We start from the raw sequence: 13,584 nt of genomic DNA, 5'->3' as shown, positions 1-13,584 counted from the left end.
TATTTAGCATGTAAACACACAAAGAGTGTCTTCTAATTTAACTCTTAGCATCAGAACAGTTTCTCCAGATCTTTACAATCCATGAAAGAACTTGTGGAAACAAATTAAAACAAATTCTGGATCATCAATTTTCATCTAATAATGAATCTTTAGGCTTCCAACAACTATGACTAATTTAAATACTTACAGTCAATCCCCTGACCTTTTTGTACAGTTAACACAAATTTTTCAATGTGCCTGAAGTAAAACTGAAATAGACTGAAGTAGAAAAAGAGCAGATCAAGAATGCTAACTAAGATCATTTTAAACGGTTACTGTGTAACTGCGAGTATCCGTGTGTACCTTGGTGCAGGAGGGGGGGTAATTTAGGTGTAGAATGTCTTCCTCATCACTGGAGCTGACCTAAGAACACAACGGTTAATCATCCACTATCGGGCAGGGACAGGCAGAGTGAGAGAACAAGAGAGGAGCCGGTTGAGCAGCTGAATGACACTTTGAGGCATTTGCACTTGTTAAAAGGCAAAATAAAGAAAGAGGAAAAGAGGAGTCGTACATCAGACAGTTGGAACAAAAGGATCTACTCACCTGAGAGTGGATAATAGAAATCTGCATTTGAAGACGCCTCTTGCTGATTAAGGATTTGAGTTTTTACTTTAGTCTTGCCTGCTGCGATTAAACTCCAGCATTGTGTCTGCTTGTGTGCATTTGTGTGTTAGCATGTTCATTCTGTAAGGACTGTCCTGTTTTTGGATTCAATTGTGAGCACAAGGGGAGGCCACATGGGGCCCGGGCCTTGTCCGGGATGCCAGCTGCTGCGGTGAAGCCTGCTCTGGACATGGTTGCTGAGGGAGGGGACGTAGGGGAGCGCGGGGTGTCCCAGTGGGAAGCCTCTGGACTGGGCCGGCAGAGGCTGCCTCTGCCCTCCCTGAAGGTCCCCAGAGAGCTGCTGCGAAGCTTCCCCCACTCCAAACGGGTTGGATCCTACCTGGTGGGAAAAATGATCAACAAGGGCTCATTTGCCAAAGTGATGGAGGGGCTGCATATCAGCACAGGGGAAAAGGTCAGTGCTTTCTCTCCAATTTGACAATTAGAGAGCAGACATGAAGTGACATGTCACTGACTGGTGGGGTGGCACACTGGCAAAGAAAAAGATCACACACATACAAGATTATGATTACATGCTTACAACTAGTGCCTTGTAACTGATAATTATACACTCTTGGGTTTAAAGAACGTAGTAGTCTGTTATTATTCTTGTTATGTGCACAGAACTCAGTCAGATTCATCCATAACTGCTTATTTCATGACTATGAGGGGTTTTACAAGACAACATTTGCTCAGCAGATTTAAGAGGTCTGAAATGCATCTGTTTCTGTGCAATATGTCTGTCGTTAGGTCCTTTAAAAAGTGCAAACTGATGTTAGAATCGGCGCTCTTTCAGATTAACAAAAAACATGAATTTGCATGTTTGTCAGTACTCTGTGTCTTCCACATCTATTTTTGGTGATATGGCAATCCATCTGCACTCACTGTGCAGGCGAGACTGTGCATGTGTTTCATTAATGTGTTTGTTTGTGGTTGTGTGTATCCATAAGTGTAACTTTCACCGGTCACCGAGTCGCTGACCCTGGCAATGTACCTGACCTGGTTGCCTTAGCGATGGCCAAACTCATCTGGGGGGTTGTTGTTCCTCTTAACCCAGTTTACCCTCTGCAGGTAGATACTGTGTTAAGGTGAAGACTGTAAACCTGCAAGCATCCACTGCTGGGGGCCTTTGGATTTCTCTGGAAATGTTTTGTTGACCTAAGCCATAAATTTTACATGTTTATAACACAAACTCGCACATGCAGTATGAAACAGATTTGGTAATAAAATGAGCCCTTTTGATCTTAACTGCTATTTAAACCAACGGTGTGTCAAAGATGCCAAGATGCCTCATTTTTTAATAAATAAAACATTTACTTTGTTTGTCTTTGCAGAATATTTTGGTTGTTTAGTTTTCAAATGTTCTTTTTAATTCACTTTCAAAAGTTTTTCTTTTTCATAAAAAGAAAGAGTGCAGGATATTGTTTCACTTAGTTGTGTTTTTTGGGGGGAGGAGGGTATTATTTTATTTAATTTTAATTGAGGTTTTTATATTCAGTTTTAGTTCATATTGTTTAATTTTAAATGAAAACGTCCTTGTTTACCACGATCGTTATTCTGAGGAAAAATAGTTGTGCCGAGCACAAATGCTGTTGTTATCAAATATTTAAATATTTGTTCTCATTTCCAACTCAGTGTTGTTGTTTCACCCTATTAAAGTAGTTTTATATGAGTCACAGTTTACAATAATCCTTATTAATCTTACACTGAGTCTATGTGTAGCTTTCCCTTCATTCTCCCTTTAGGCCAATTCTTTTCTGTTTGGCTGCTTCTTATACTGAACAGCAGGTGGGTGGAGCTGCAGTGCTCACAGCCAGTTCCTGAGATCAACATATTAAGGATATTCCCTCTCTGGCATCATACTAAGTGGCAAAAATCTAAAATCGAGCATTCAGAGCAGTCCGTATCCTGAGCTTTTGAAGAGTTCATGACTATAGGCCGTTGGCTCAAACCTCTGGATGAGTGGAGAAAATGCAGACACAAAAAGTGACAGAAGTATGCACCCTACTAGTGTGTTACATGTTGGTCAGAATAAATATCAGGTTTTCTTACAGTCACCTGTAAACATTTTAATCTGTTTTATATATAAAGCAAAGTGTCTTTATGTACATTTCTGTTGATTTCAGGCAAAAACAAAACAAAAGAATGTGCATGTGTGCATGTCTGTTTTCAGGTAGCCATTAAGGTGATAGACAAAAAAAAAGCACGACAGGACTCCTATGTACAGAAGAACATGAAGAGGGAGCCTCGCATTCATCAGATGGTGCGACACCCTCATATTGTAGTTCTGCTGGAGGTAAAGAAATGAAAATAAAAAATCACAACAACAATTACATATTCACCCATCAACCATTAACAGCATCAGAAATACACATACATGAATCCAGAGACATATTTCTATCTCAGTGGTAGATGTTGATTGCAGACAGTAATTGAAAGGTCATTTTATATCTGCTGTGAGCCACATATAAATAACACTGTGCGTCAGACTCTGGAGACTGAGAACAGTTACTACATGGTTATGGAGCTCTGTGCTGGAGGAGACCTGATGGACAGGATCTGTGAGAGGAAGAGGCTGGAGGAGCGGGAGGTGCGGCGCTACACCCGACAGATCCTCTCTGCTGTGGAACACCTGCACAAACACGGCATCGTGCACAGGTCACTACACACACACACACACACACACACACACACACACACACACACACACACACACACACACACACACACACACACACACACACACACACACACACAGGAAGAGCATGGATGCAATGCAGGGATGTATGCCTTACAGGCAGATGTCATCTACAGTTTTAGAAGACTTCTAACTCTGCTCCATGTCTTTATCTAGTCTTCATAGTAAATAGATGGATTTACTCTATTGCATTGTTCACAGTTCAAAAAGATCAAATGCTTTTTAAACAGTTGTCAAATTGTTATATTGCTACAATCGGCTTTAAGTCTCTCACTACGTAAAACAGATGTCAAAGCAATACAACAGATGTTATTTAGAGCTTCTAAATATGCTGCAAATGGTATCTGTTTATACTAAAATGCAACCAATGATGTAATGATGATACTAATGAAAATGATGATGATGATGAACAATCAATAGCTTAGCTGGTGATAAAATAATGACAAATGTCATTCTCTCACTCTGACTGTGAACACAGTAGGTCCAGGTCACCTGCTATATAAATATATATGCAAAACATGGAACAGGAACCTCCCTGTGATTAGGAAAATGATTGCCTGGTGATTGCACTAAATGTTTTCACATTCTACAACCAGTTACAAGCAGTTGCAACAACAAACTGGTTGCAACCAGTGTTGATCGCACAGCGACTGCACAGGTCACCTGCTGGGAGGCAACGTGTCTCTAAAGAATTGTCTAACTTGGAGTGACTGCAGTCACTCTCAGACAGGTTGGCACAGGTTTGCAAATAATTGTTGCCTAATTTATAAATGCAGATGATTCCCAATATGTTCCCAATAACTTGTCTGCCTGTCTGCTCTTTGCATTAGGGAACTGGTTGCCAGCTGGTTGTATTCTACTCTGTGCTCTACTCCCAGTAAAAGCAAGGTTGCTGTACATGTACCTCATTTAGCATTTAAATCACAGTCCTGCAGCAACTGTGTATCTACTTGTGGAGGAAATTCTGAATTTCCCTTTCAGATCACTGAGTTTCTGGCTGGAATTTGAATTTCTGTGTAGATGGCAACAGGTTTGCAATGTTCACAGATTTATCACAGTTTAGTCACAGATTGGATGTAATCACTCAGTCAACTGATAGCAGACTGATGCTATCTTATGACCATTTAAGTATCTTGTCACACCGAAGCCACTTCAAGGATGGCAGCTGCCTGCAAGTGGTGTTAAACATTTGTTCATGAGGGAGAGCCAGTCAGAGGAAAGTTGGTTTTAAAGGAGATAAAATGGCCTGTGTCAGGTGAACAGTGAACTCATGGGGCTATATAAAGACCCATTATAAAATAAATATGGATTATTTTAAACTGTGAATCATGCAAAGCTACTATAGTAGAGCCCGCCAATAAAATAAAGGGGGCGGAAATTACTGTAGTAAGTCCACTTTAACGTTTTAACTCATACCGTGATCTTTTCCCTTACCTGGTTTTGTGCCCGACTCCAACTAAAAGCTCAGAATCACAGAAAGAAAAGAAAAGAAAGTTTTTGGGCGAACAGCTGTGAGGCCACAGTGACCCCAAAACATGATCAGATCACTTTTGAATACATTTAGAATTTAGTGCCAAATTTGACTCTCAGATGGCCTTTGACATGTGATCTACCAAAGCATGTTTGATAGGTGAGCAGAAAATTCTACCAATCGAAAATAACTAAGAAAATTATTCTTGTTGAGCCGATTGGTCAAAGATATTTATTTTTAAAAAGGTGCAAAAAAAGAGAGAGAATTGAAAAACAGATCAAAACTATGGCAAAAAGTAGTTTATATGGCTCAAAGCTTTATGATTCATACACACATCTTGAAAAAGCATACATATACACACAGAAAGAAGTTTGCAGGCATTAACAGAGGAGGAAGTGCTGGGCACAGCTCAGTGTGGGAGATGAGAGTTTTATTTTAGTGGTATTTAAGTACGTGTAGGTGTTAGAGACTCAATAGGCTCTCACACACACACTTGCAAAACAGCCGCACACATTATGCACAGCACTGCGCTTTGGTTTAAGACCTTGGCTCCTCTGAAGGTGGGAATGTGATTACCAGGCAATGACCTCATCATCCTGCGCCGGCGCCATGATTCACACATCATCACAATATCATGGACTTCCTCTCTAATGAAGTCCCTCAACGACGTCGCTCTCAACCCTTCAATGGCACCTCTTTCTGTCACACACACCCACGCGCTCACCTACACGCACGCACTCGCTCACTCTCTCTCACGCACACACACACACACACACTGCACCACAATGCCACACAGAGATGATTAAACTGGAAATAAATGGAAATTTTGCACTTAAACGCACCTCCTGCCACCCACGTTCAATAGGTTCACCGCATACATTTTCTCCTTTATGACAATGTCTGCTCTCGCTCTCTCTTGCTCTTTTTTCTCTCTTTCTTCCTCTGCCTCTCTTTGAACTTGTCTCGGGTTGTGTGAGCAGGGTTTTCTGGATTTTTGGTTAGATGAAGGCAGATGAAAGGAGCATGGCGGATTCCCAGGCTGTAGTTTATAGGGGCTCTCTCGCTCCTGACCACAGATTTTCATTTAGCTTGGTAGCTTTAGTGCATTCAGTGTGGTTGGTGGTGAGGCTGGGGTACTTTCAGGGGAATGAAGCAACTTTTTCAGGTGAACAGAGATATGGTATTTTGGTAAAGAATAAGAAATAAGTCAGAAAAAGGTGACGTGAGTTGATTTGAAAATCGAGTGCAGGTTTTTAAGTTTGGGCGATTAGCTTCTTTTCTAAAACATACTCATCCTCCAAATCACCAGAGGAGATTATTCTGACAAAAACTCTCTTTTTGAGAATTTTTTCCAAAAGCTTGAGCTCTACCCAAACCCAAATTTAGCGTTTGGGTTATTCTTTTTGCTTCTGTGGGTCCAGTCTGATCCCATCTCATCTGGTCATCTATAAATACACAGAAAAAGCTTAGTGTTGGAGTTCTGAGCAACCACTACCATGTCTGTCAAGTAAATTGCCCCAGAACACTCATCAGCACTGTGTGGAGAAAAATAACTAGAAACTCCTGTAGGATTAACGACAGAGCCTTATAAAAATGCTACTATGAACCACATTCTTCCTTTGAGACCTAACCGATTTGTCTCTTATTTTCCTTCTCCCCTATTTTTAGAGATTTAAAAATCGAAAACTTCCTTCTGGATGAACACAACAATATAAAGATTGTGGGTATGTTGTAGTTTCATCACTAACATACTGATTTCAATTATTTACGCTAAACTGTTTTAGCTGTCTACAATTTCTGAAAAGAACTTTGCTGTAAGATGATGATTTCTCCCCCAGACTTTGGCCTGAGTAACACCCTCAAGGCTGACTCTTTATCTCTGGAGCTCCTCAGCACCCAGTGCGGAAGTCCAGCCTACGCCGCCCCGGAGCTCCTCGCTCACAGGAAGTATGGACCCAAAGTGGATGTGTGGTCTGTGTAAGTGAGAAAGTCTCAGTGTGTCTATCAGAGAAACTCTCTGCTTGGATATTGAACACATTTTTCTATAGTGTTGTAACAGATTACATAATGATTTTCTCAGTATTTTTCATGTAAATGTGTTGACCGCCCCGTTGTGTGTATCTACAGAGGCGTGAGCATGTTTGCAATGCTGACAGGAACTCTGCCTTTCACTGTTGAGCCGTTCAACATCAAACAGCTGCACCAGAAGATGGTCAACGGGGAGATCAGCAGCATCCCCAGTGACATCAGCAAAGGTACCTATCAGAGTGACCGAAACAAAGCTTCTATCATTACCATATTTAACTCCAACTCCAAACAGAATGCAATCATTTGAAAATCTCATAAACCAAGATTTTATTAACAGTAGAACAGAAAAGAATGGGACGGGGTTATGTTTACCGCTGTGTAGCATCCCCTCGTCTTTTAACGACATAAATGTCTGGGAACTGAGGAGAGCTGCTGTTGGACTTTAAGGAGAAGAAAGTTGCTTCATTCATGACTGAAATAGGATTGTAGCCTCTGAGCAGTCCTGGGTCTTCTTTGCCATATTTTGGATTTCATAATGCGGTAAATTTTTTCAGTTGCACTGCAGACAGGTCAGTTCAGCGCCTGGGCTCTTTTACTACAAAGCCATGTTGTTGGCATAGATGCAGTATGTGGTTTAGTGTTGTCTGGCTGAAATATGCAAGGGTTTTTTTTCGTGAAAATAATGTCGTCTCTATGCTCTGAAACCTGTGTATATATCTTTCAGCATTGATCACGCCCAATCCCACAGGCATTGATTGACATCCATGCTATCAGAGATCCAGGGTTTTCAACTGAGTGCTGATAACAAGCTAGATGACTCCTTTACTCATTGCGCTAAGGTGTGCGCTGTCCATGCTTTCCAAAAAAGAATTTCAAGTTTCAACAGGTTTCCACTTTGTCTTCGTCCATTTTAAATCTTTGCATGATAGAGATTTTACCTGCATTTGTGGATGGCACGGTGAACTCTGTTAACAAACGTGATTTCCGGAAGAGTTCATGAGCCCATGCATTGATGTCCAAGACAGAATTGTGCCCGTCTTTAATGCAGTGCCACCTGAGAAGCCCAAAGATCACAGACATACAGTACTGATTTTCACACTTGTCCCTTGCGCACAGAGATTCCTCCAGATTTGCTGAATCTTTTGAAGATGACATTTACTGCGACTGATGAGGCATTCAAAGTCTTCACAATTTTATGTAAATTGTTTTGAAACTGTTTCCTAATTTGCAGACACACTTTTTTGCAGATTGGTGAACCTCTGCTCATGATTATTGGGCTTATACTATTAAAAAGCCACTGGGTTAAGTGTATCTTTGAAGTTGAGTCTTGGTGAATTAAGCGAACGAGAATAAGTGAGTAGACTTTGACATACCAAAAAAATGCCAGATTATATTATGAGCTGATGTAGCTGAAAGTGTTTATTCATTCTGAAACCAATATAAAAACAAGTCTACATGATGATACTATTCAAACTTTTATGGAAGTCGTGTTTTTGCCTTTAGACATGTCGTAGCATAATAAATCGGAGGAAAGAAACGTTTTACAAACTTCTTACCTCTACCACTTGTCCTCTGCCAAGTCCACAGCAGCCTCAGTGTCCTGTTTCTCTCTACTTTATTTTGGTCTCTCTCTTACACATAGTCCCATCATTACGCTCAGTCATGGCGCCATGTCACCGCAAACAAACATAGCTCCTGTTACTGTGGGGAAAACCAGCACAGCTCCGAAGCTCTGAAACTGTGACAAGATCAGATTAGTGGCTGTACCGCTGCCATGGGCGGGCATCTGAGCCATTCACATTAACTTTTAGACTTTATTCTGCCTCCTAATGGGGCTGTGTGCTTCTGCAGTTTTTAAATCATGCATGGCTTTTACCAATTCTTTTTCTCTTCAGCCATGGTAATTCATGAACTTCATAATTTTGTGAAGACTGGCCCGTTTCTTAGCTTACGCGCTTGTCTTGCTTGTTTCTGTGATATCCTTTAAATTATATATCTTTGCTTTCTAGGATTTTCTTTCTAGGCTTCTCTACTTTCATCTTAAGTATATATATTTTTTTCTTTCATCTGTACCAGTTTATGTGTTTGTTGTCTGGAGGAATGACGATTCCGCAGGTTCACTGATTAAAATTCATCAATCGTGTGTCTTCCTTTGATCTGTTACAAACAAATTGAGTTGTCCCTGGCTGAGACAGGCGCTCTGGCTCTGACACAAAAGTGAACTGATAGCAGTAAAGTGAACAGAGCAGTCTTGGCTGATGTGTCTTTGAATGTGGCAGCCATCCCGCTTGAACCCATCTGCTCTTTTACACTGTGAAACGTATCTGGAATCCCCATCTGGACTCAAACTATCATCCATGCTTGGCTGCCACAGAACAGCTCTATGTCACAGGTTGACAGGCTGAATTGGTTCTCCTGAAGGGAAACCCTGCCTCTCTCCTCGCTGTCTGATACAGTTTCACAAGTCACAAAGAGCGAGCAAATTAAGTCGTCAGTACTCTAAGTATGTATCACTTATAAGGTTGCAACAGCAGTGGAAAAGACGGTTCTCAGCCCTGGGCTCGTCTGTGATGAGATGTTTATCAAACAGTAACCACAATCCTGCCTGTGATTAACGACCAGCTGATGCACACTGGCTACACAGGACCTCTCATTTCTATGTCTAATGCTGCTCTTTTCTCTTAACCACAAAGCAGAAAAAAGGAAATTTTAACAGTTATCACCTCCTTCATGAGAGTCTACCCATGACCTTCCTTTAAAGGCTCTTTTAGTTCAGTTCATTGATCCATTAAATGTAACCTCGACTTGAATGGAATCGCGTGGCAGACCTGCTGTCATATCTTGAAGGATTGATCTACTGGACATTTTCAGAGTAAGGAGAGTGGATATACTGGAAAAAGGATTTTAAAGATGGAGCTGCAAGGCAGAAATAAAAGAGGAAGACCTCAGCGAAGATTCATGGATGTAATGAAGGAGGACATGCAGAGGGTTGGTGTGACAGAGGATGATGCTAGGGACAGGGTGAGATGGAGGCAGATGAGCTGCTGTGGCGACCCCTAAGAAAGTGTCTGTCTGTCTGTCGCATTAATAAATTACAAGTTAGAAAATGCTTGTAAAAATCTTCGGCTTTTTAAAAATGGGCAATAAGAATTTAAACTCAACCAAATATAGAAATCGCCTGTTTTAAAAAGATTCATTTTTGCAGGTGCTGTGTCATTTGTGTTGTCTCTCCTGGAGCCCGACCCAGCGAAGAGACCCAGTGTTAGAGCTGCCATGGAGGAGAGATGGATAAATGAGGGCTTTTCCAAAAAAGCTCTGCACACTCTCTCTCATAAAAACAGGTACAAACACGCCTTAACGCATAAGGTGCACATCCAATTCATCAATATACACAAAATACAATGATAATGTGTTTGCAAAAAGTGGCGCCCTTCTTGTAACGATTGAAATGATTTATACCATTATTATATTGTAACATAAGAATGTGCATCTGTTCCATGAGAGAGAAGGAGGACACAAAGCCTCTCCTCAGGGAAAGTTCTGCAGCAAACATTACAGTGTGGGTAAAAGAACCAAGAGGGAAATCACTGCGTGTCTGAGAACAAAATGAACATTTTTGTGGTCTGCAGTGTAACAGCTTTGTGTATTATAGCACAACTAAAAAGCTTTTATCACTTTACGCAGAATGGAAATGCAATCATGTATGGCTCCTGCTGGAAATAATGCGTTTTCCGAAATCCGCAGGAATGATGCCACAGTCTGTGAGCAAGAGCCATTGCAGCTCTGCTCCAAAAATCCTTCAGCTACAAGTCTTTCTTTGCCACACAGGCCTGTTAGATCCACTTCTTCTTCCTCCTTCTACTTCTCATTTGTGAGCCTTTTCCAAAGCTTTCTCTTGTTTTCCAGGTTGTCTCCAGAGGATCTCAACTCGACCGTGCTAGAATACATGACAGAGACACTGGGATATTCCCTCTCTGAAATCATGCACACGGTCACCACCAACCGACCCTCGGCCCTCATGGCCTCCTATCACCTGCTGCTCAGCCGGCTCAACAGGAGTCAGAAAGGAGTCAAAGCCAGCAAGGTATTCCCATTACAACACACAGATATACACACAAAGGTCTGAAAATATGAAATACAAAAAACCCATCAGTACAAATGATATATTCATGGTTTGGCATCAACAATGATTGATTTGTCAGAAGCTAGAGAATAACGACTGGAGTCTTCCCAGCAAGAATACATGGAAAGAGAGGAATAACACTGAATCACAGACGCCACAACAGGTAATCCTGAGGTCACTGTAATATTCTGTTATCAAAGGATGGCACGCCCATCTCACTACTATTATTACTCTCCCTGACATATTGGTTGCAATCAACATTCAGATAAAGTTTCGATCCATTTTAAGTGATAAACAGAAATTTGGGCCACTCGTGAGTCTGTACAGTACATAATAAAGGAACATATAAGTCAAAAACAGCCCACACAGAAAAACTGACCATGAATCTCATTCATTTGATTCACATAGACCATATATAATATGACATGGACATTACCAGCTGGTTTGTGAGCCAATACTAAAGCCTAACATTAGCATTACAGGATGACATGCTAACATATCTGCTATCACCAACAAGCTTGTTTAACAGGCTGCATCTGTAAACCACACAGACACAAACAGCTGCTAATTATTGCTACTTAAAACACAAAATGCAGCCTTTCTCTCACCATCTCTTTTGTACAGACTTCTTAAACGGTTGGCTCTACACTGACACAGCAAGTCGTATTATCTAACCGTTGCATAATTGCACTAAAACCTCCAGAAAGGCACAAACAACACACACCTACAATCAAAAGGTCCAATTCAATCTCAAAAACTGCAGAGTTGAAATCTAGCAGAAAGGTAGAGGCAGCAGCCACCTGTCAATCAAAGTAGCCATGTCCTAAATAATGTAATGCTTTTTGCATTGGCTTTAATTTTTTTTAGCTTCTAAGGCAACATTGTGGTACAAACTAGTGTCAGGTAATATGTTTTAGTATCATACATGTATTGTTGGTTTTATATTCCTCTTTCATCATCCTGACAACCAATCACTGATCAACCTTCAGAATGAACCAACCAACGAAAAAAGCTTGAAGCAGCTGAGCAAGCCTCTGAGGAACCAACAGACACGTGAATGTAAGAGCAGCAGAAAGAGGACTGAGAACCTGCACAGAGAGGGTGACGAGAATCGGTCACCGTCTCCTTCTCTACCCCAGCCTCCTCACTCTGCCTCTCCGTCCTTACCCCCTCGTCTCCCCTCTCCTTCCCCTGCACCTCTGTCTGCAGAGGATAGGGCTACTGATGAGGAGACCTTAGATGCCAGAGAGACACTGTTTGCGGAAGGTGAGGAGGGCATTAAATACAAATGCAGCATACAGTGACAGTATAATACAATGTCAACTATATTATATTTTTGTGTCGTTGTATTCTAGTAACTGTTTTTGGAGACAGGGAACTCGTCCACCTTTCTCCTCCTAAAAACTCCACATCTCAGCTCTGTGACTCCGCCCCTTGCCAAGTTCCCTTACCTGCTGAGCCAATCAGAGATAGCAGCGTGTCAAGACCAGTCCGAAATACGCACCTGCTCAGGACTACTCAGTCAGATGGCGCTGCGGACCCCGGGTCAGACTGCTTCAGAGGCACCCGACGCCAGGAAGATTCTCATCACCTGAGCATCAATGAGCGACTGGAGAAGCTGCAGACGTTTTATTCATCCGAGAAGAACGGCACGTCTCCCAGGACGCTCCTGGACACTGACGCGCGCACCACACACTCCTCAGACAGAGGCCACTTGGGTTCTGTTGAGGCGTCACAGACGTCGCCCTCTTCCCCCCTCCCACGCCTACACAACATTGCGCTTAAAGATGGGCGGGGAAGGAAGATGACATGGGCAGGGCTGACCCGACCCGGGCCCCCGAGACTCCTAGTGAATGGGTCTAAACCTCCTGCTTTCCCCTCACAAAGACAGCATACTGTGGTCTTCAAGAACCTCAGGCAGGAGAGGGGAAGGAGGAAAGAGCTGTCTGCAACACGAGGAGAGAGAGTAGCAGGAGGGATAAATGGAGCCAAGAGGAACTCAGTTCAGTTGCGCTCGTCTCTCCAGCGTCGCGTGGCAGACCTGAACCTTCCACTGCTTTCTGCAGGCCTGCAGGGGAAACCTGACAGGAAGAGTCAGCTACAGAGCATGGACTACTGACACAAAGATGGCAGGATTTGATAGAGTTGCAGGGACAGTAACTAAAGAAGTATTCAGTAAATACTGGTGTCAACAGAAATAATGGCGAGCATCAGAATAAACATTGCACACATTTTTGGAACAGCTTTAAATGGCAGCTACAGAAAAATACAATCCTAATGATATTACTTTCTCACTCTGCTGTTCTGTTCATGCCTTTTCTCACCAGCAGGGTCAGTGCTGCAGTGCCAAAACTCTTAACAATAGTCACACAACTCCAGTGTCCATCAACAAGACTTTGGTCGAGCACCTGTCAAGCATGTTGTTCTTGAATTTCAACGTGCTGATCTCCACTGATACAATGTCAAAGGCAGAATTCAAACTGATGCTTTTTGCTTTGTTTGTATTCGCTCTTCTGAAATAGATTTTTGTACTGACATTGAAAGTAAAAGCAATCCTGGATACTGGTTAATGTTTTTTATGTGCTTTCTTTTTCAAAGTTATTGTTGCCATAACAAAAG

At 42.0% G+C, this 13,584-nt stretch overlaps 1 protein-coding gene across 2 annotated transcripts; it reads left to right on the top strand.

Moving 5' to 3' along the window:
- Positions 1-444: 444 nt before the first annotated feature.
- Positions 445-13,584, top strand: LOC116332196 (hormonally up-regulated neu tumor-associated kinase homolog). Of its 2 annotated transcripts, none has more exons than XM_039598645.1 (11): positions 445-1,060; positions 2,819-2,941; positions 3,134-3,303; positions 6,483-6,538; positions 6,653-6,791; positions 6,942-7,069; positions 10,048-10,183; positions 10,749-10,926; positions 11,045-11,128; positions 11,955-12,231; positions 12,321-13,584. In XM_039598645.1, the coding sequence occupies exons 1-11, from the start codon at positions 803-805 to the stop codon at positions 13,082-13,084; spliced, it is 2,313 nt and encodes a 770-aa protein (XP_039454579.1). In that variant the 5' UTR covers positions 445-802; the 3' UTR covers positions 13,085-13,584. The 2 variants fall into 2 exon arrangements, with proteins under 2 accessions (XP_039454579.1, XP_039454580.1); XM_039598646.1 differs by lacking the exon at positions 445-1,060 and adding an exon at positions 2,463-2,640 and having other exon boundaries at positions 12,321-13,583.

This window comes from Oreochromis aureus, linkage group 15 (assembly GCF_013358895.1).
Source record: "Oreochromis aureus strain Israel breed Guangdong linkage group 15, ZZ_aureus, whole genome shotgun sequence".
Classification (NCBI taxonomy): domain Eukaryota; kingdom Metazoa; phylum Chordata; class Actinopteri; order Cichliformes; family Cichlidae; genus Oreochromis; species Oreochromis aureus.
Note: the sequence above shows the minus strand (reverse complement) of the source record. Positions and strands in the feature narration are given on the sequence as shown.

Coding starts and splice junctions, on each gene's coding strand:
- LOC116332196 (XM_039598645.1), top strand. CDS start 803: ATGCCAGCTGCTGCGGTGAAGCCTGCTCTGGACATGGTTGCTGAGGGA. Junction 6,792..6,941: donor AAAGTGGATGTGTGGTCTGT/GTAAGTGAGAAA, acceptor GTGTATCTACAG/AGGCGTGAGCATGTTTGCAA. Junction 11,129..11,954: donor AATCACAGACGCCACAACAG/GTAATCCTGAGG, acceptor ATCAACCTTCAG/AATGAACCAACCAACGAAAA.